The following is a 20,889-nucleotide window of genomic DNA, read 5'->3' as shown; positions in this document are numbered from 1 at the left end:
TTCTCTCAAAGATGTCACCACGATCACCTGAATACCATATTTTTGTATAGACTTCCCCTTCCTGGGCGACTAAGAGATCATGCTATCTCTCTCGCACTCCTTCCGACTATGAGTGCGAGAAAGACACACTTATACGGATAAGGTACACGGTCTCCCAGCTAGTCTCCCGTCATGCGTCCCCCGAAGGTGTAATAGGTCACCCGGTATCCGTGATTTCATTATTCCCATGTTTTTCCTAAACTCGATAGTTCTCTCAGCTTTCCGACGTCTTCAGTTGGCGTGCATGTTCCGTAATGACCTTGCTATTGGCGCGTTGCTCGTGAGTGATTTAAAGCGCTCGGATTAGGACAAGATATACGGTTAAGCCCTCGTATTGTTTAACCAGGTGCAACAACAGAGGATAAAGAATGGCAAACGACGATTTTTTGCCACTCTCCTTGCCGGACACTCAAAATGCCGACGCTGTTTTGACACAATCTCAGGATTTAGTGAATTCCCAGGAATTACTTTATTCATGGGGCAGACTTTTTTCAAACAATGATTACTTCCAAACGATTGGTAAGTTCTGTTTGGATTCCCATCGATCTATTCATAATATTTCCTATCCGCGGCGTAAATACACTTTACCGCTTGTCCGGCACAACAGATAAATTGAACATTAAATACTTTGTCCATTAAACGTTTTGAATTTAATTGAAACCTAGCACTGTTGTTTTTAGTTTTTATTCTCATCGTAAAAACATGACTTATTAGACGCTTTACAGTAGATTGAAAAATTAATTAGTTTAATCTCTTGTCTTCCAGAAATGTCAAAAGGGGAATACACATTGGGACGATCTCCTAGCTGTGATATTCATGTGGCACAGGACTCCAAATTAAAGTGGACCAGTACCGTTAGCAAAGTTCATTTTCGAATCATTAAAGAATCCATCAGTGACACCAACGATATGGTGGTATACTTGGAAGATCTAAGTCATAACGGAACTTTTGTTAACAAAATTCTAGTCGGGCAAAAAAAAAGGGTAGTCCTGGAAAATAACGATATGATATCGATTACTCAAGCAAAGTTTGTTGGTAAAATGTTTTACTTCGGCTCAGAGGCAGCTACATTTTATTGAGAATGTATAAGTATCGGAAGATAAAGATATTTTACTACCCTTTTCAGTTTACATATTCATGAATATTATCGGTGTCAATGGCAGCGGCTTGCCACCCGAGTTAAGATGTAAATATGCCGTTTCTAGGACATTAGGATCCGGAGTTTGCGGAGAAGTTAAAATGGTATTCATGAAAATCGGTGGCAAGCGATTCGCTATGAAGACAATATCAAAGACGAGTCTTACGATGAATGGGAATAGAAATTCTTTCAATGATCCAGAAAAAATAATGAACGAAGTCAGGATACTGAAAGAGCTCAAGCATGTACGTGGATATAGTTTGTATACAAATTGGTCTTTCTCTCGTTGAATATTGTTATATTCATAGCTTGTTTCACTTTCAGCCATGTATTATTCGCATGGAAGAAATCATCGACACACCGTCAAATGTTTACATTGTACTTGAATTAATGGAAGGCGGTGAACTATTTGAGAGGATTCTAAAAAAAAACGGGTTGTCAGAGAAAAACGCGAAGCTAATATTTTATCAAGTTGTCCTCGCTGTCGATTATCTTCACACCCGAGGAATTACGCATCGGGATTTAAAGGTAATCTTTTTAATGTCAATTTGATAACGGTAATATTAATCTGTACATTGTTTCTTTCCATAGCCGGAGAATATTCTATTGGCAAGCGACGCTGATGTGACTCTGGTGAAGGTGACTGACTTTGGATTGTCAAAATTAATTAAAGCTGAAACATTGATGAGAACTTTTTGTGGGACCCCAATGTATGTTGCTCCAGAGATACTCATCACAGGTGGACGTGGTACATACACTAAACAGGTAAGTGAAATCAAAGGAGATCAAATGACATAACCTGCGTCCCTTGAGAAATATATAAATGTTTACAGGTAGATGTGTGGAGTTTGGGAGTGATTTTATATTGTTGTCTGAGTGGGTTGGTACCGTTTAATGTTAACAACAGGCGGTACAGTCTGCAGGAGCAGATCATTAAAGGCATCTATACATTCCCACAGACAAGGTTTCACCACGTATCTCCAGAAGCCATAAGTTTGGTATGATTTTTTGACGTCGTCATAACTAACAATCGATGCAACATGTGGTAGTAATAAATACACAGATGTGAAATATTAATTTATTTCTTCGGCCCAGATAAAGCAAATGATGACCGTAGATCCCATGAAGCGTATTACCACTCGGCAAGTGTTACTGCATCCGTGGCTACGTGACAAAGAAATGCGAGAAACTGTGCGCTTTCTGATGACGAGACAAAGTGACGAAGAGAACTGTAGTCCAGCATTGCTCCCGGAGTCCACCGATGGAAGGATCAACAATGTCACGACATCTTTAAAGAGGGCTCGAGTAGAATAGAATATCTCTGAGTCTTGTTCTAGCTATACCTGTAACATATCGACTTGATGTACCTTGGTTGATTCGAGGAAGACAAACGTCCTAGAACGTCTAACGACACGATAACGACGTGACGACTCAGGAACATTTGTTTGTTCCATTAAGTACAATATGCACATGTGATGATACGATTATTTTCCCAGACGCGCGAAACGAGATATCATATATTCGGTATCGAGGAGGAAATTCTTTCCCTCCAAAGGAATTCACCGAGGGGATTAATCACCGCTGTATAAAATTTAATTGGATCATGGAATTCTCTTCGTTCCAAATATATTTTTAAGTCGGCCATGATTAACGGCCATCTCGTTGACTTATTTGGATGAAAAGAATTTTCCATTCGTTCGTTTTAGCGGAAGCTGGTTCTCACTCATGAGACGTAACCTAATTATGTAGGTATAATTGCAGTTATATGTAATCTAAGGAGTTCCAATACGTTTATCTAAGTCATAAGTTAATACAGTATTTTTCTACTATAAAAAAAATGAATACGCACTCGTAAGAGTTGGGATACATCTAGCAATGAATTGATATATATGTTATTATTTAACGTGATGTATCGTTTAAATAATCCGTAACTGTCACGTACTTTATTTTGTATGCGTACCACTAAAAAGTTTTGTATCGCTGTCGTACTCCCTTCCTCAGGATTACAATTAATATTTACGTATTAGAAGGATTTTGTTATGTGATGAAATTCGTGGCATATTAAAGTTATATTTTCGTATTACGTTTCCATGCAGTCGTTGATAATAAATATTTTAATTTGTCCGGGGAGAAGACGATAACTATTTCGTTTATCGTATTTTCAATTTTGTTTGCATGGAAATACATCTTCTCCCGTGCAAGCATCTGGAATCGGAGTTTCCATGTCAGGATTTTTCTTGCTGGCCAGACCCACAAGTAATCGTTTGATTTCGGCAATTGCTCTTCCTGGATTTAAACCCTAAAAATAAAAGATTAGAATATGCTGTTCAACGTAAATCTAGTCAAGATCTAAATAATGGACCAACCTTTGGACATGTTTTTGTACAGTTAAAAATAGTGTGGCATCGAAACACTGAGTAAAAATCACGAAGTGCGGCAAGCCTTTCCTTGGATCCAGTGTCCCTGGAATCTATAATCCATCTGTATGCCTTTAGAAAAATATTAGACATTAAATTCTGCTGAAATTCCGATTCCGGTAAATTCCATTAATCGCATAAATTAATTTGTTTTAATTCTTACTTGCATAAGAACTGCGGGTCCCAAATATTTGTCACCTGTCCACCAATACGGTGGACAAGCGAACGAACAACATCCACAAAGAATGCACTCGTACAGTCCATCCAATTTGTTGCGATCTCTTTCGCTCTGTAAAAGCTGCCTTTGGCCTATGATGCCATCTTCGTCAACGCGTTTTAACCAAGGATCAATTTTTTTATACTGCTCCAAGAAGTGTCCCATATCCGGAACCAGATCTCGAATTATATACATATGTGGCAGCGGATAAATAATCAAAGGCTTCTTGTCTCTCATAACTTTCCTAATATGAACATGAGCATTAATCTTTGGAGCACCACATTTCATAAACACCTTTTACTTTTATCGGATTGTTTTGTATGTGATCTGTGCATTGCGTGATACACCGATCTCATAATGCATCGTGGATGTTGTTTAAAAAATACGTTTAACGCTCGAGTTGTCATTTAGAGGTCTTTACGTGATGCAGGCCAATGTGTTGACACCGTTTATGTTCATTGCGCAACTTCCACAGATTCCTTCGCGACAGGATCTGCGAAATGACAGAGACGCGTCGTGTTGTGCCTTGACCAGATGTAGCACGTCCAGCACCATTAAGCCACACTTGTTCAGGTCCACTGTGTATTGTTGCAAGTATGGTTTAATGGTTGGAGCCTCGGGATTCCATCGATACACTTTTACCGTCTTGAGAATGGGCTCCAGTTTCTTCTTCTAAAATAATACATGCAAAGTTTACATTGTATCAAGATCCAGACACTTTTTACAAAATAATGAGCAAAATCGAAAAAGCGACTAACGGGAGCCGTAGAAGGTTCGTGACAGACTTTCCTAGTCTCTTGGTCTTTGACAAGCTTCGGATGTTCCTCATCAATTATAGGCTTCGGTTTCTGAGTTTTCCAACGTTTGTCAAAAGCCACATCTTTTCGTACTCTTGATAGTAGTCTCCTCGCCGGCAAATAACAAATCGTTGACATTATTCCTGATGGTTTGAAATCGGTAGAATTGACACACGCCTTTATACAGCCTCCTCAAATGAGCGCGTTCTGACCTCACTGAACATCGCACGTTTCGATAAGAAGTTTTCGTAACAAGAACAACCAATTAATTCCTGTCAGTGTGTGGATCTCGATAAGCCCGTATTATTACTTCACTCGGCAGACTATTTTCCATGTTCAGTGTAGAAAATAAAGTCGAGGTGACGTCGGTGACCCACGATTGCGATTAAGCAACGGGCTCAAAAAGAGATCTGTCCCCTTTCTCCCAGATTCGCGGGAAGATAACTTTGAAAATAACAAAAAAAATATATGAGAAATGGTTAAAGACTCTGCACAGAGTGAAATTAAATCCCGCGAAGTCGAGACAATATATTGTTTTGAATATCAGTGCGTTGCAGCTATTCAAACAGGTCATGAGAGTTATCGGTGGATGATAAATCTTACGAAATTTTAAGCTCCCCTGCCAAGAATACATCCGATACGTTGCTCGCTTCTGATTGGTCGACGCGCGACCTCGTGACCTCGCGTCGACCAATCAGGTGGCTGCGATTCTGTAGAAGCGCACGTTGCGGTGGGTTTTCCAGCATTCACGCACCCGCGCGCTTGTCGTTGACGCACGTGGTATTCTCACCTGTTGAGTTCCTTTAAGTCATTGGAGGTAACCGGTTCTTTTGACACCTGTAAATCCACTGGATTGATTAAATATCCATAAAGTTAATTTTCTATGACATAATTCGATAAGACGGTGAGAAATCCTCAATTATAGTGTCAGGATTAATGAGTGTGATATCTTTATAATAGCGAGAAGATATTTAAATAATCACTAATGTTTTGTATATTTGCGGTTAATAGTAATTATCTATGGTTTCCAATTTTGTTTTGTTATCGCAGTTATATCAAGAATGGAAGGACACATCATTTTAGTCATCGGAGGTGGAGGCAGAGAGCATGCGATATGTTGGAAACTGTCGGAGTCTGAAAAAGCAAGTATTCTCCGCTTGCATAAGAGAAATATTGGTTTTATAATTTTTTGATATGATAATTTGATGATTAATTTATCCATTAGGTACACAAAATTTTTGTTTCTCCTGGAAACTGTGGGATAGCACGAGTTGATAAGGTTTCTTTGGTACAGTTGAACATCAAAGATAATAAGGTACAATTTATTACCTCCGATGCATCATTCTTGAGTAAAAGTAGCAATGTTATTAATATCTTCTTTTTATTTAATGCAGGAAATCGTGAAGTGGAGCAAAGAAAATAATGTGAGTTTAGTGGTAGTGGGACCCGAGGATTATCTGGCTAGTGGATTGGCAGATGAGATGGCAAAAAATGGTATTTCGTGTTTTGGCCCTCGGACAGATGCAGCTAGAATTGAAACGAACAAGGATTGGGCGAAACGTTTCATGGATCGACATAATATTCCGACTGCAAGGTGGAAAGGTTTCACCAATGCGGATGATGCAAAAAAATTTGTGAAAGAGTACAGACTTCAAATTTTATTTTTCTTCATTTTTTTTTTAAACATAAAATCTAATTATGCATTTTTCAGATCTCAATTTGATGCCCTAGTAGTAAAGGCGTCAGGACTAGCTGCAGGGAAAGGCGTAGTGGTTGCTGCGAATAAGAGTGAAGCATGCCAGGCAATCGACGAGGTATTAACTCACAAGAAATTTGGTTCCGCTGGAGAAGTAGTCATCGTCGAAGAACTTCTGGAGGGTGAAGAAGTGTCCGTACTGGCGTTCACAGACGGTACTGTAATTAATTAGCAAGTCAATACACAATGTGATATTAAATAATAACGATCGATTCTCTTAGGTCATACCGTTGTGCACATGATACCAGCACAGGATCACAAAAGAATATTTGACGGGGACACTGGACCTAATACTGGAGGAATGGGAGCTTATTGTCCTTGTCCTTTATTAACCGAAGAAGAATGTCAACTAGTCAAGTCCAACATCTTGCAGAAAGCAGTTGATGGATTAAGAAACGAGAATATTCCTTTTGTGGGTCAGTTGCATATGTGAAAAATATCTTAACACGTTACACTTAGAGTAATTATTTTTTTTTTTATTTTGGCAGGAGTATTGTATGCTGGTTTAATGCTAACTCGCGACGGCCCTAAAGTGTTGGAATTCAACTGCAGATTTGGAGATCCAGAGACACAAGTCATTTTACCACTTCTTCAGTCTGATCTTTTTGTTGTTATGCAGGTGGATATATTGTCTAGTGCTTTTTAAAAAAATTGTGTGTATTTTAAAAGTGTTTTAATTGCAGTCGTGTTGCAATGGTACTCTGACTGAGTCTCAAGTAGGATGGAAAAAGGGTGTCTTTGCAGCAGGAGTTATTATAGCCTCTCGTAATTATCCTGAATCTTCTTCGAAAGGACAGCCGATAAAAGGTATTGATGAAGTAAGTCACTGGCAGAATCATTACGTCTTCCACAGTGGCACGTCACTATCATCCAGTGGAGAATTTGTAACGAATGGTGGAAGAGTTCTGATCACTGTGTGTCTGGCACCTTCGTTGGCTGCCGCAGCAGGTAAAGCTACGGCAGCAGCCAAATATATTTCATTTGAAGGAATGCAATTTAGAAAAGACATCGCACATAAGGGGATCTGTAGGTAAGAATGACAATAGCTTTAGACCTTTCTTTGACTAAAATTTTTTATTTGTCATATTTTAGGTCGATCTTACAGAGTGGCTCATTGACGTATAAGTGCAGTGGAGTTGACATCGAAGCTGGTGATTCTGTGGTGTCTTTTATTAAACCAGCAGTTGCTTTGACTAAACGTCCTGGCTCGGTGGGTAGCATTGGAGGTTTCGGTGGGTTATTTGACATTAAAGCTGCTGGATACACTGATCCATTTATGGTGTCTGGAACGGATGGCGTTGGCACTAAGTTAAAGGTAAAAATATATTCTCACGTGTGGAAATAATACAAACCTGGACATTATTTTAAAGTAATTTTTTTTTTAGATTGCAATAGAATGTAATTCCCATGACTCCGTGGGCATCGACTTGGTTGCAATGTGTGTCAATGATGTCTTGGCACACGGAGCTGAACCATTATTCTTCCTTGACTATTTTGCTTGTGGAAGACTCGATGTTAGAGTAGCTGTCAAAGTGATCGAAGGTGTATCGGAGGGCTGCCGAAGAGCAGGTTGTGCTCTGGTATGTAGACTCACGTGTATAATGCAATATGTTGAAAATGTTCGATTGACATTGCACGAAAAAGAATTCAGAAGAAAAAAAAAATAATTGTATCCACAGGTTGGTGGAGAAACTGCAGAGATGCCAGACATGTACCCCGATGGAGAGTACGACTTGGCTGGTTTTGCCGTCGGAGCAGTCGAGAGGAAAGATTTACTTCCTCTTATTTCTGACATAACTGTAGGAGACGTTGTCATTGGAATTCCATCTAGTGGAATTCACAGCAATGGATTTAGTTTGGTTCGAAAAATCTTGAAGATGGCCAACAAATCATACTCAGACATCGCACCATTCGATTTGGAAGGAAGGACTATAGGTGTGAATATTTAAAATGTTTACATAAAATGTAAATTAATTTAAAAACGTTTATTTTACGTTGATATCCAATTTCAGGAAAGGTCTTGTTGGAGCCTACAAAAATCTACACCAAAGCAGTGCTTCCGGTGTTGAAGTCTCATCTAGTGAAAGCATTCGCACATATCACAGGTGGGGGTCTCGTTGAAAATATTCCTAGGGTTTTGCCAAAAGGGGTCGGAGTTGTTCTCGATGCAACCAAGTGGAACATTCTCCCAGTCTTCAGTTGGTTAGCTACTCTCGGTTAGTGTAATTAAAAAAAATTATTTAACAATATCCGTTACATGTTATAAAAACTAATACATTTTTAGGTGGTGTAAGTGAATCTGAAATGTTACGAACATTTAACTGTGGCATCGGTGCTGTCGTCATATGTTCTCCAGAACACCAAAAAGAGGTTCTCGATAAACTTCGTTGCGAAAATGCCGTTCTTATGGGATCAGTGAGGCCTTTAGAAGGTAAATTATATTATTTATTAAAACATGTTGAATAAAGTGTGTGAAGCTAATTGATACTTTTGAACAGGTGACAAGCAAATTGTTAAAGTGCAGCATTTTGAAAAAGCGGTCGAATCCGAAATGCGCAGGCACGTGCCATCTCTGGTATCGAATCTGTCAAAACCTCTGAAGAAGGTGGGTGTTTTAATATCAGGGAGTGGAACCAATCTCCAAGCATTAATTAATGCTACGCAAGATCCGACCCAGCACATCGGAGCTGAAATTGTTTTAGTTATCTCGAATAAACCCAAAGTAAAAGGGTTGACGAGAGCTGAAACAGCTGGCATCAGAACAAAGGTATGATTTTTTAATGTCATACTGTACCAGATTGAATTTTTTACATTGATTTGTATTGAAGATGATTATTTTACCCGTTTCGTCGAAACGTAGGTAATGAAGCACACTGATTATTCAAGCAGAGAATCTTTCGATTTAGCAATGGATGCTGAATTAAGATCTGCCGGGGTAGAAATAGTGTGTCTCGCAGGTTTTATGCGTTTGCTTTCCGTGGAGTTTGTTAAACGATGGAAAGGAGCTTTACTGAATATACATCCATCTTTATTACCATCCTTTAAAGGAAGTCATGCACACAATGACGTCTTGGCTTCCGGTGTTCGAATAACAGGCTGTACAGTACACTTTGTCGAGGTAAAAAAAAAAATCTTTAACGCATACATTTAAGAACTACATTGGGACGAATGGTACCAAATGTTCTCACTTCAGGTCGAGATGGATTCTGGAGCGATCGTAGAACAACAATCCGTTCCTGTGCTGCCAAATGATACCGTTGAAACATTGCAAGAACGAGTCAAGTCGGTTGAACACCTGGCGTTTCCAAAAGCACTGAAATTGTTAGCTACGGGTAAAATACGGCTAAACGAAAGTGGTTCGATCGAATGGAATATTTAGGTTGATTATTTCACTTCGAAGAGAATATACTTACATGGTATTCCTTACACTCAAACCTATTCTGATCCTCTAAGGATGGCACCGACCCGCGAATAGGATAGAATACAATAGAATCCCTTCCAGCCGTTAAATTGTAATTTCGTCCTAGTAAACAGATTTTTAAAAAGCCAGATCTAGCGGAAAATACGCTAAATTGGCAAAATTGTATCTCGAACCTTAAGAATTTTTCCTAGTCCTCTACTTTGTTCCTAGTTAAATGAACCGCCACTGATCTTGCTCGGCGGTAAAAAAGTGTGAGCGGCATCTGCGCATTGTCTCGGAAGTGTTGAACTAAAATTCAGCATGGACGACGAACGCATGCGCACTGCGGATCATATACGATGCGACCCTGCTCAAGTCGCTGGAAGACGCCATCTTTACAGATTGTTGTCCTTTGACAGGTTGTCTCGCGCAAGCTTTATTCGTGATATTTTATATATTCCAGTAAACTAGTGAAGTGAAAAATACAGGGGATCGTTTCAACGATGTCGGACAACGCGGATCTGTACAGACTGGAAGGAACCAGCGACAAACAGGAAGGAGGTTTGGTTATACGTAAGAAAACGTCGGACCATACCTTTAAGAAGCCACAGTCGTCACTTTTCGGCTTGGACAAATTGGCAGAGAGCAAGAGAAGAAAAGCCTCGCAGGAAGCTAGCAAGGGGACGGTACCCGAGTGTTCCTCGAGTGAATTAGATTACAAGGACAGGAAGTACCGTGCCCATGCAGAGGAAACTCCAACGTACACCGGGGGTGTAAATAAGGAGGCACAAAATCGTATGGAATCACGATTAAAGAGGCAGAGGCTAGATGCCCGGGACAAGCAAGCCAAAGACGCTCGGAGCAAGAATGATAGACACCGAGAATGGAATAGTGACCGAGACCGTAGTTGGAGAGACAGCGGTAAACAGACTCCATACAGATTCAAGGACGAACCACAAACACCGAAGTTCCGCATGAAGGTAATTCTCAGAGAGTGCTTGTGTTTGCTTATTTTGAGGTGTACATTTGTCGAGTGTTTAAACTAATAATCATAAAAAAAAGAATCACCAATTAAGGTTAAAATTATATCCTTAGGATCCTACGTCAAAAAGCAACTGGGACGACGACGAGGATGAGGAACCTAGACGATCTAGTTGGGACCATCCAACACCGAAAATATATGGTTCTAGAGAGCCAAGGGACAGCATCAGAAGTGAATTTACACCGTCGTACAAGTACAACCCTTGGCATAAGGAACACAAACCTTCTGGAACTACTCCTCAAATAGATGGCGAGGACAAGGAGCTGTGGGAAGAAGAGCAACAGAGGTTATATTCTGCCTTTATTAAATTTTTTGTATGTACCTTATTATCATCGTTAATTTCCTCATTATCTCATTTTAGGCTCGACCGTGAATGGTACGCATTGGGTGACGGCGAAAATCGTCCCTTCTCTGACGTGTCAGAGGAGTACACAAAAAAGAAAGAAATGGAATTGGAGGCACGTCGCGAGAGACGCGTATCTGCCCAACAGCGGCAGATAAACAAGGACAACGAGCTGTGGGAGCGAAATAGGATGCTCACGTCGGGTGTCGTAAGTTCCATCGACCATGACGACGACCCGGATGATGAGGGGGAAGCTAGAGTTCATCTTTTGGTGCACAATGTAGTTCCACCCTTTCTGGATGGTGAGTAAATGTGTCATCTTAAGGTACCTCGCTAATCATGCAGGAGTCATCTAATTAATTTAAATTTAATCAGGACGAATCGTCTTCACAAAGCAGCCAGAACCAGTGGTGCCGGTGCGAGACCCGAGCTCTGACATGGCCCTAGTTGCAAGGAAAGGTTCAGCATTGGTTCGGTTTTATCGTGAGCAAAAGGAGCGACGTAGAGCTCAAAGGAAGCACTGGGAATTAGCTGGAACTCATATAGGAAACATCATGGGAGTTCGAAAGGATGGACAGAAAGGAGCCGATGGAGAACAATTCGAACAAGACACGGATTTTAAAGCGGGTCAAAAATATGCTAAGCACATCGGAGCTGGTGAGGTAACCGGAGAAGCTCGCCACCGATCGATTCAGCAACAAAGAAGGAGTTTGCCAGTGTTTGCAGTGCGGCAAGAACTACTTAACGTTATCAGAGAAAACAGTGTTGTAGTGATCGTGGGGGAAACGGGTAGCGGAAAAACAACCCAGTTATCGCAATACCTTCACGAGGATGGCTACAGTCGATACGGCATCGTTGGTTGCAGCCAGCCGCGACGTGTAGCTGCAATGTCTGTGGCCAAAAGGGTCTCCGACGAGATGGCTACGACTCTTGGAGACAAAGTTGGCTACGCCATACGTTTCGAGGACTGCACATCTAAGGAGGTGAGTGATTACGTTCCATTATTATTCTCATACATCTACTCCACGCTTAAATTAAGCTCGTTAACTTTTTTAACCTCTTAACCATTTTGTTCTTCTATTCGATAGACTGTCATCAAGTACATGACCGATGGTATCTTGCTGCGAGAGAGTCTTCGAGAGGGTGACTTGGATCGCTACAGCGTAATCATCATGGACGAAGCTCACGAACGTTCTCTATCCACCGACGTGCTGTTTGGCTTGCTTCGTGAGGTTAGATTTAAAAAATAATTACGTAGTATAAAATATTTAGGAATGTAAGAAACGTTAAGTCGACCGTTACATTTTACTACGAAATTGTAGGTGGTGGCAAGGAGGCACGACCTGAAGTTGATTGTCACGTCCGCTACAATGGACTCGAGTAAATTCTCGGCATTCTTCGGCAATGCGGCGACCTTCGAGATCCCGGGCAGGACCTTCCCGGTGGAGATTTTACACGCAAAGAACCCGGTCGAGGATTACGTGGACGCGGCGGTGAAGCAGGTTCTCCAGATCCACCTGCAACCGAGGAGCGGCGACGTTCTCGTCTTTATGCCTGGCCAGGAGGACATCGAGGTGACCTGCGAGGCCCTGAAGGAGCGTCTGGCGGAGATCGAGTCGGCGCCGCCTTTGTCGATCCTCCCGATTTACTCCCAGCTCCCGTCGGACCTCCAAGCGAAGATCTTCCAGCGGGCGGAGGGCGGGTACAGGAAGTGCGTCGTGGCCACCAACATTGCGGAGACCTCGCTCACCGTCGACGGTATCGTCTTCGTGGTCGACTCGGGGTACTGCAAGCTCAAGGTGTACAATCCGAGAATCGGCATGGACGCGCTGCAGGTGTACCCCGTGTCCAAGGCCAACGCCGACCAGGTAGAGTATCGAAGCCGAACAGAAAGTAATCGAATTAATATATAAAATATTCAAAATCATACTTATGGATATCGTATTTTTTTTTTTTTTAAGCGAGCCGGAAGAGCTGGCAGAACCGGGCCAGGACACTGCTACCGACTTTACACCAGGAGGCAGTACCTGGACGAGCTCCTCTCAACGGGCGTTCCGGAAATCCAGCGGACGAACCTGGCCAACACGGTCCTCCTTCTGAAATCTCTCGGCGTCCAGGACCTCCTCGCTTTCCACTTCATGGACCCGCCGCCACAGGACAACATCTTGAACTCCCTGTATCAGCTTTGGATCCTGGGCGCCCTCGACAACACCGGACGACTCACTCCTCTCGGTCGACAAATGGCGGAATTCCCGTTGGACCCTCCACAGTGTCAGATGTTGATCGTCGCCTCTCAGCTCGGCTGCACGGCGGACATCCTCATTATAGGTAAGTACCCACCTCCCTGTAGAAATCAGGAAGTCCCCGGAAAAATTCTATATTTTTGTCTCTTTCCACGGTTCCAAGCGATTCCATAAAAACGTACGAAGTTAAGGATGAACTTTTTTTTTTTTTATTCAGTGTCCATGCTTTCCGTGCCTTCTATCTTCTACCGGCCGAAGGGTCGCGAGGAGGACTCCGACTCGGCGAGGGAGAAGTTCCAGGTGCCGGAGTCCGACCATCTCACCTACCTCAACGTCTACAACCAGTGGAAGTCGAACGGATATTCGAGTTCCTGGTGCAACGAGCACTTCATTCACGCAAAGGCGATGCGCAAGGTCAGAGAGGTGCGCCAGCAGCTGGAGGAGATCTTGAAGCAGCAGAAGATGGAGGTGATCAGCTGCGGCACCGACTGGGACGTTGTCAGGAAGTGCATCTGCTCGGCGTACTTCCACCAGGCCGCCAGGTTGAAAGGCATCGGGGAGTACGTGAATTGTCGCACAGGAATGCCTTGCCACCTGCACCCGACCTCGGCTCTCTTCGGCATGGGCTTCACTCCGGATTACGTGGTCTACCACGAGCTGGTGATGACCGCCAAGGAGTACATGCAGTGCGTAACCGCCGTGGATGGCCATTGGTTGGCGGAACTGGGACCCATGTTCTTCAGCGTTAAGGAGACCGGTCGCAGCGGTCGAGCTAAAAGGCAGCAAGCGATGCAGCATCTCCACGAGATGGAGGGCCAGATGAAGGAGGCGGAGGAGGAGATGAAGGCCAGGGCACAGGAACAGCTGGAACGGGAGCTGGCCTCCGTCAAGAAGTACGTTTCCTCGCCAGTTTGACTTGACTCGATACCGCGAAATTTATTTTATTGTACTTCAAATTAGAGCGGTACTATTTATTTTTGTTTTATTTAAAATCGATGTCAGGTCGACGTCCGTGTTAAGATGACTCGAGGATAACTTAGGGTTAGAAACTTATTGATGTGGATTTAATCCAGGTGTTTTTCTCTGTATTGCAGAAAAGAAATCCTGACACCTGGTGTCAGGGAGCCTGGGACTCCAGCACCTTATCGGAAGACCCCAGGTCGACTTGGTCTGTGAAGGCTGTCGATGCAACTGTGATATAATGGACTTAGGGTACTCCGTCTTCCATGAGCCAGGAGTACCTGAATTGTAAATAAATGCCAATCGCATTTTTAATTAATACTTCGGTAAAACGGAAATCAAATGTCATTTCGTTACACATGTATGCGCGTATGTATTTGACATTGTATTCCAGCCGATGACAAGTTCCTAACGATACTTACTTATTAACTGATTAATTTATTAATTTATTTATTTATATAGACGTGGAGTCTTCGGAATCCGAATCGTCGAAGAACCCAGTGTAGCTCTCCTTCGTGTCGACGAAGGCCTCGACTTTCCTGTCGACGCTCTTCAAGGACTCGGTGGCGACGTAAGTGGTTTCCGAAGAGTCGCGGGGTGTCTTCGAGTGAGGGACTAGTTTCACCTCGGCAGTATGCAAATGACTTTCCTTGGAGATGCCATTCCGCAAGTTCGCGAGTACTCGCCTCGGATCCTCCGGTGCCCCGTTGACTTTGATCTCCTCCTCGATGGCGGCGTCCTTCCTGGAGTTCTCGTTCTCCAGGCACTTCTTCATCCACTTGGGCATGTCGTTGGCCGAGTACACTCGGGTCCTCTTCGTGTACTTGGGACTGCTCAGGATCATCGGGATCTCGGTCTCGAGAACCGTGGTGACGATCTGCTCGTTCTTGTCGAAGTTGCTCTCGAGGTACTTCTTCCTGGACAGCAGGGAGAAGTTGAACTTGCTGGAGAGCGGGACGTTGTGGCTGTCCACGACGTCGTAGGTGTAGGAGTAGTGTCGTTGAATGTGTCTGGGTTCGTCCTGAGCCTCCGGAGGGTCGGAGGTCGTCCTCGGCGGTTCCTTTTCTCCGGGGACCGACATCTTCTCCAGGACGTTCTTCGTGGATTTTCCGGAAATGACCTCGGGCAGCTCAATCGTGGGCAGCAACGCCTGCCTCGGGATCCCGGCGAGGCTGTGCCTCTGTTTTATGGGCGAGTCCAGGAGGCGACGGAGACTGGAGTTCCTGATTTCCGGAACGGACATCCTCTCTCTGTTCGCCGGCAGGCCCGTCTTCGTGGTCGGGGGCAAGGAAGGGACGAGCTTCTCTCGCTTGAGTTCCCCAACCCCCAGAACGGGGCCGGCGCTCGTCCTGATGATGTTCTCGAAGGTGTCCACGGGAAGCCTGACCTTGTCCGAGGGCTTGACCTGCTGTTGCTGTTCCGAGATGGGGGAGCTGGCGATCGGCAGCAGCCTCGACCTCGCCGCGTCCGAGTTCAGGGAACTGTCCAGGCTAAACCTCTGCTTCGGCGTCCCAGCGATGAGCCGCAGGTCGTTTGAGGTCTCCAGCTCTGGGATGGAGAACCTGTCCCGGTTGAATTTGTTCGACGTCGCCGGGAAGTCCTTCAGGGTCCTATACCGACTGATGCCGAAATCCAGCTGGATGAGCCGGTCCCTCTGCTTCGTCTTCACCGCGGGGGAGCCGAACCTCTTCTGCTGGATCGGCGACCTGAGGACCTGGACCGGCTCTCTACCCACGGTTAGGCAGGGCTGAGAATACCTCTGCTGGCTGCGGCCAGGGTAGTGGTCCCCAATGGCGAGCGTTGGCTGCGAGAGCCTCTCCCTCCTGGTGGGAGTGCACTCCTGGCGCATCCAGAAATTCCTCGCAGGGTCGTTCGCGACGATGGAGCCTCTCTCCCCGGCCCCGTCATTGGCCAGGGTGTACACGTTCGGGGTCGACAGGATCTCCTCCTTGATCTGGAGGTTGATGCTGGTGTCCCCGGAGTTCCGTAGGCTGGAATACGAGAGTCTACCCCGGTTGACGCCCGCGAAGTTGATGCCGCTGAAGCTGGAGTTCAAGGTCGGCTGCGACATCCTGATGCGGCGATCCGGGGAGCCGCCCAGGGACCTCCGGTCGCTGACGGAGAGGAGGAGCGTGGGCAGATTCGGCTGGGAGTATCGACTCCTTTGACTAGGGGAATAGCTCGGACAGGGTGGCGTCGACCTGGAGCCATCGGTCACCACCGAGTCCTGGGACTCGACGCTAGACTGCGAGGGCGGACCCTTCGGAGGCGCCACATGGAGGTCCGGGTGAGAGAGCCGGGTCTTCCTCCCGTGGCCGGCGAATCTCTTCGTCAGGTGGTCGATCAGGTTCGGCTGCGAGAGGCGGATACAGGGGGTCGGCCGCCGATTCAGGTACCACAGGTCTCGCCGAGAGTACGGCTCGCATCAGAGCGTGCCCTCCTCGCGAAGGCGACGCATGAAAACCGGTCGAACGTCCTCGAAGGAAGTCGGCATGTCTAGGTCGTTCATGCCGATGATTCCTCCTTCCTTGCTGATCAGCCAGTGGGTCTCCAGGAACCCCTTACCCTGAGGATCAAAACAGGTAATATCGAATTTTTGGGTTCTATTTTCAAATTTCTCGAAATCTGTCTGACAATCACCATTACGTCCACCAGGCCTCGCCGCTCCGTGTTGAACCCTCCCACGGAGTCCAGGATCTTCTTCGTGTCCTGGCTGATGTGGATCCTTAAGGCTGAAACGAGGAGGCCCAAGGCATGCTTTAGAAGTCAACTCAGCGATTGGAAATTAAATTCAAGGTAAATATCGATCACCTTCGCCGGTGGTCTCCATGAAACTAGCGGTGCTCACGGTGTCCCCCAGGAGACAGTACCTTGGAATTTTCGTTCCAACTATTCCAGCTACCACTGGACCAGTGTGTACCCCACTGCGCAGTTGAATGTGCACGCCAGGCCTTTTCGGTATTTGGAAGAACGACGACGCCGATAGCAAGTCCAGAGCCAACGTGGCAATTTCCGAGGCGTGCTTGTCCCCTGCGATGAGCAAAAAGAAATCCATACAAGATCAACGTGCTTCCTCGCTCGTGTGAATATATTTTATTGTTAAGTCGGCGTAATTGTATTTAGATTCGCTAAGTATTACCGTTCCTGATTGGAGCACCAGATGCAACCATGTACGAGCACCCGACGGTTTCCACCTTGTAGACATCGTAACAGTCAATTCGTGAATCGAACAGCTTGTAGATCGAGTTGAGAAGCGTTACTGCCTGGAATAAATCTAATCATAAGATGGAATTGCTAAATGGAATACGGCTTATCGACCGGAATGATTTTTTACCTCGAAGGGCGAAACTTCGGCAGTAATGCTTCCGAAACCTATGATGTCGCTGAAGTACACGGTGGCAGCTTCGTAGTACTCGGCAGGGGCCTTTAACGAGAGTGAAACAATAAAATAAACTCATTACCGATTAATATTTAATATCTGTGATTAGGAGAGATCGATACACACTTGCTGGATTTGTTTTAACTGTTGCGCTACGCTCTGTGGAAGCATTTGAAAGAGCAACGTGTCGCTTTTTTTCTTCTCTCGTTTAAGTTCTCGAGACTTCTGGGCCAGGTTGGCTGCGTGCATCTACGCAATGCCATTTAAATGTTTACATGTTTATGTTTCATTTATCAATTTAAGAAATGTAACTTATGAAGTTACCTTAATCGTTTCGACGGCATTGCGGACGAGAATGACGGTAACGGGTGCTACTATAAGCAGTAAGACGACTATAGCAATGTTGGTGCCTTCCTTACTGCTCACTTCTTTAAGTATCGCGTTCACGTACGTTCTGTAGAAATGTAAATCATGCGCTAGAAATGACGCAAGTGTTACGATAATTAGCGTAAGGTGCTTCGACTAATGGGGCGTCAATTACGTGACACGTTAAATAGAAGACTACGGTGATGGCCTTTAATGTAATTGCTATTTCAGTTACCTTACATTATGATGTAACTCCAGCTGAAGCTTGCGAAGTTCGTCAGTGTATGTTGCCAGTGTCTCAAAGTACGCCACCGTATCGTCCACACTTGGCTGTCGATTCTTGTTGCGAAGGATTTCGTCTCTCCTGGTAAGCGCAAACTAGCTATTGCTAACTGTGGCAATTTTCATTTGGCAATTAATTACCTCATTTTCAGTCTGCCGTAGTTGAGCATCGTACGAGTGAGTTCAACGTAGAGCGGCTTCAGGGATGGCACGACGGTCAGGGACAGGGTCAGAAGATCACGACTCAGGGTATCGTATCGAACATAATGGACGTGCAGGTCTCTCGCAAGGACACCATTTGCAAAATAATTGATACCATCCACCGATGCTATTCCCAGGTACTCCAAACTCCACAGCAATTTCTTCAGTGCCACCAAGTACCTGGAACGTGACGGATGACCAATGACTTTGAATTAACGATTGCGAAAATGGTCCCACGGTAAGTCACGTATAAATGAAAAAATAGAAGTTAAATTATTCATGCCTCCATACTCCCGTGTTATCCGTCTCTTTGATTTGCTTCGTAAGGTAATTCAACATGTCCGCGATTATCCCGTTGTAACATTCCGTCACGTCGGGCATGTTGATCCTCGTGGTCTCGAGTTTCTCTCTGCGGTAGTATTAATAAACATTATTGAAATCCTATTCGTACAATCGAGAAAATACGCGGTAAAGATGTATGACCTGCAATTGTCGAGTCGTGCTTCCAGGACAATTTTATCGGGCGCTTTTAAGATCTGATTTTCTTCCTTGTAATCGGTTACGGTGATCATGGACCACGTTGGTAAGTTCTCGAGAACCTTGTTGGTGGCCCTGAATCGCTGCGTTAAATTAGACCTAAATTCCCAACGGAGTAGAAAATTTTAATTAGGGATAGCAAATTAATATTTATACTTGCGTTTCAGTTTTGCCGCAGTCCCGGTTTCAAGAGACACCACGAGCCCTAATTAAGCGACTGAGAATAAAATCAGAGAAAGGTATACCTATTAAATTAATACCTGAAAGAGTTACCGTTGATGTAAATCAAAAGCGCAACTTCCAATCGTTCCAGCTGTATCCTGGTGATCAACATGTCCAGCTGGGCCGCTCTCGTTATCTGAATCGTTCGAGAAACTCGTCAAGCGAACCCGTCCAACAAAAGTAGCGGGTTCAGGAACGAGAGAAGTAGGAGGCGCCTTACCTGAGTTTCCAAATCGGTCATCTCCTGCTTGTAGGCGAGGATGTCGCAGAACGTGCCGCACGTCTGAATGCTCAGCACCAGAATCGGAATGAAAATTAATACCAACATCTGCGGTAGCTGTATACGACGGCCGTAAAGACTGGCAGGATCCGCACCTCGAGACAAAGTCGACTTCGCTCTGACTCCCTCCACCGTGGAGACTTCATCCGGCGACAAGTCTTTTCCGGAATTTATATCCGCGACGAACTGTCCGTTCCGAGTCGACATTCTGCAACCGAAGACCTTTCTTTCGTTGCTACTAATATTTTCCTAACAAAGAGACGTACGACAAATCTATCTATGCAACGACCGGGAATGAACTCGACGATTGTCCACTGTCTCGAACTCGTGGTCTAACAAATCCGAATTATTAAACGGATTATTACGGGGTGTTATTGGGAAACTGCCGTCCGGTTATTATTGGAGGCTGAACGGATTTGCGTGGTCGAAGTGACCAGTCTTCAGGAAGAAGGTGCGACGATGTACTGGTGCTTTGGTGGAGGAGAATTTCCAACGGTCCACCGCGCAATTACCACAACCCCCGTGCCGAGCCTCTCCCTTGCTCTTCCTCTCTTTCCCTCGGAATCCAATCTCCTTTGAGCTACTGGGACGACCTGATAAAAACAAACAATTGAATTTGATGAAAGGGAAAACGATTTGAAATCGATATCGGGTCAATCGCGATGCCCTCGACGCGTTGGAAATATCAATCCGGCGAATGCAGTCGGGTTCGTTCGAGCGTCATTCACGGCGTTACGTGCACTTTGATTTTTAATATCCACCGAGAGCGGTGAATCTTTAAAGTCAAAGTATTTTTCCCCTCGCAAGAATCTTGTAACGTAGCATCCTAGTCGAGAAAGGACAAAATGTCCCGGTTTAATTTTTTAAACGCATTTCTTTGCACGTATCGTACTCTCCTTGTTGGGTGGTATTAAGCAGCGAGTCTCTCCATATCCTGTAAATATAACAAATTAGCTCCACAACCAATATATACATATATTCTATTTTTTTTCTTGAACAGTCGATAAGCGTTTATTTTTAAATGCATAATCAATACGTTCGATTATACTTGGGGATACCCTTGATCGGTCCGTAGACAAATGTGGCTCGAGGCTTAGTTGATGTGCACCCTGAACGTTTGGTGTAATTAATCAATGTGATTTAAAAAAAAAAGAGTTACAAAATACAAAAATGATATATTTGACCGAGGGAAAAGATGATCAGGAAGCAGGTCACCAGAAATATCAGCCTTCGGCGCATGTCATCGTCATCCGTGCCCTTCACCTAATTA

The 20,889-nt window shown here is 44.5% G+C and overlaps 6 protein-coding genes and 1 long non-coding RNA gene across 10 annotated transcripts; 4 read left to right on the top strand and 3 right to left on the bottom strand.

The window, feature by feature from the left end:
- Positions 1-264: 264 nt before the first annotated feature.
- Positions 265-3,260, top strand: LOC105696942 (serine/threonine-protein kinase Chk2). 2 transcript variants are annotated; one of them, XM_012419817.2, is made up of 8 exons: positions 265-319; positions 386-558; positions 805-1,074; positions 1,166-1,422; positions 1,502-1,705; positions 1,769-1,942; positions 2,011-2,175; positions 2,273-3,260. In XM_012419817.2, exons 2-8 carry the CDS (start codon positions 408-410, stop codon positions 2,489-2,491), a joined length of 1,440 nt encoding a protein of 479 aa, XP_012275240.1. In that variant the 5' UTR covers positions 265-319; positions 386-407; the 3' UTR covers positions 2,492-3,260. The 2 variants fall into 2 exon arrangements, with proteins under 2 accessions (XP_012275240.1, XP_012275239.1); XM_012419816.1 differs by having other exon boundaries at positions 294-558.
- On the bottom strand, positions 2,440-5,221 carry LOC105696943 (succinate dehydrogenase [ubiquinone] iron-sulfur subunit). Its single transcript, XM_012419819.1, has 6 exons — positions 4,570-5,221; positions 4,233-4,483; positions 3,758-4,055; positions 3,544-3,666; positions 3,262-3,476; positions 2,440-2,520 (listed from the first exon to the last, which is right to left on the bottom strand). The coding sequence occupies exons 1-5, from the start codon at positions 4,744-4,746 to the stop codon at positions 3,339-3,341; spliced, it is 987 nt and encodes a 328-aa protein (XP_012275242.1). The 5' UTR covers positions 4,747-5,221; the 3' UTR covers positions 2,440-2,520; positions 3,262-3,338.
- Positions 5,222-5,348: 127 nt separating this feature from the next.
- Positions 5,349-9,913, top strand: LOC105696941 (trifunctional purine biosynthetic protein adenosine-3). 2 transcript variants are annotated; one of them, XM_012419815.1, is made up of 16 exons: positions 5,349-5,425; positions 5,659-5,750; positions 5,834-5,923; positions 6,003-6,250; positions 6,320-6,519; positions 6,586-6,780; positions 6,853-6,983; positions 7,048-7,394; positions 7,457-7,679; positions 7,750-7,944; positions 8,044-8,299; positions 8,377-8,580; positions 8,649-8,795; positions 8,863-9,131; positions 9,225-9,482; positions 9,558-9,913. In XM_012419815.1, the coding sequence occupies exons 2-16, from the start codon at positions 5,670-5,672 to the stop codon at positions 9,741-9,743; spliced, it is 3,030 nt and encodes a 1,009-aa protein (XP_012275238.1). In that variant the 5' UTR covers positions 5,349-5,425; positions 5,659-5,669; the 3' UTR covers positions 9,744-9,913. The 2 variants fall into 2 exon arrangements, with proteins under 2 accessions (XP_012275238.1, XP_012275237.1); XM_012419814.1 differs by having other exon boundaries at positions 5,371-5,512.
- Positions 9,914-10,161: 248 nt separating this feature from the next.
- LOC105696923 (pre-mRNA-splicing factor ATP-dependent RNA helicase PRP16) lies at positions 10,162-14,878 on the top strand. 2 transcript variants are annotated; one of them, XR_001103763.1, is made up of 10 exons: positions 10,162-10,744; positions 10,860-11,092; positions 11,168-11,451; positions 11,525-12,132; positions 12,238-12,381; positions 12,472-13,017; positions 13,111-13,477; positions 13,610-14,285; positions 14,487-14,640; positions 14,815-14,878. XR_001103763.1 is itself a non-coding variant. In XM_012419769.1 (9 exons), exons 1-9 carry the CDS (start codon positions 10,268-10,270, stop codon positions 14,566-14,568), a joined length of 3,417 nt encoding a protein of 1,138 aa, XP_012275192.1. In that variant the 5' UTR covers positions 10,162-10,267; the 3' UTR covers positions 14,569-14,769. The 2 variants fall into 2 exon arrangements, 1 of the variants encoding a protein (XP_012275192.1); XM_012419769.1 differs by lacking the exon at positions 14,815-14,878 and having other exon boundaries at positions 14,487-14,769.
- Positions 14,793-16,446, bottom strand: LOC105696924. Its single transcript, XM_012419771.2, has one exon. It carries the CDS (start codon positions 16,421-16,423, stop codon positions 14,807-14,809), a length of 1,617 nt encoding a protein of 538 aa, XP_012275194.1. The 5' UTR covers positions 16,424-16,446; the 3' UTR covers positions 14,793-14,806.
- A 323-nt stretch (positions 16,447-16,769) lies between these two features.
- On the bottom strand, positions 16,770-20,857 carry LOC105696740. The gene is made up of 13 exons (XM_012419439.2): positions 19,560-20,857; positions 19,378-19,475; positions 19,064-19,216; positions 18,864-18,989; positions 18,521-18,760; positions 18,333-18,461; positions 18,056-18,185; positions 17,858-17,980; positions 17,687-17,776; positions 17,492-17,615; positions 17,164-17,382; positions 16,993-17,084; positions 16,770-16,918 (listed from the first exon to the last, which is right to left on the bottom strand). Exons 1-13 carry the CDS (start codon positions 19,824-19,826, stop codon positions 16,778-16,780), a joined length of 1,932 nt encoding a protein of 643 aa, XP_012274862.1. The 5' UTR covers positions 19,827-20,857; the 3' UTR covers positions 16,770-16,777.
- Positions 17,002-19,566, top strand: LOC111674070. The gene is made up of 7 exons (XR_002762251.1): positions 17,002-17,148; positions 17,251-17,434; positions 18,329-18,464; positions 18,532-18,628; positions 18,718-18,818; positions 19,285-19,356; positions 19,431-19,566. It is a non-coding gene; the product is annotated as an uncharacterized LOC111674070 (long non-coding RNA).
- Positions 20,858-20,889: the final 32 nt, after the last annotated feature.

This window comes from Orussus abietinus, unplaced genomic scaffold (genome assembly GCF_000612105.2).
Source record: "Orussus abietinus isolate OABI.00-Male unplaced genomic scaffold, Oabi_2.0 scaffold16, whole genome shotgun sequence".
Lineage (NCBI taxonomy): Eukaryota > Metazoa > Arthropoda > Insecta > Hymenoptera > Orussidae > Orussus > Orussus abietinus.
This window is presented reverse-complemented; position numbering and strand designations above follow the sequence as displayed.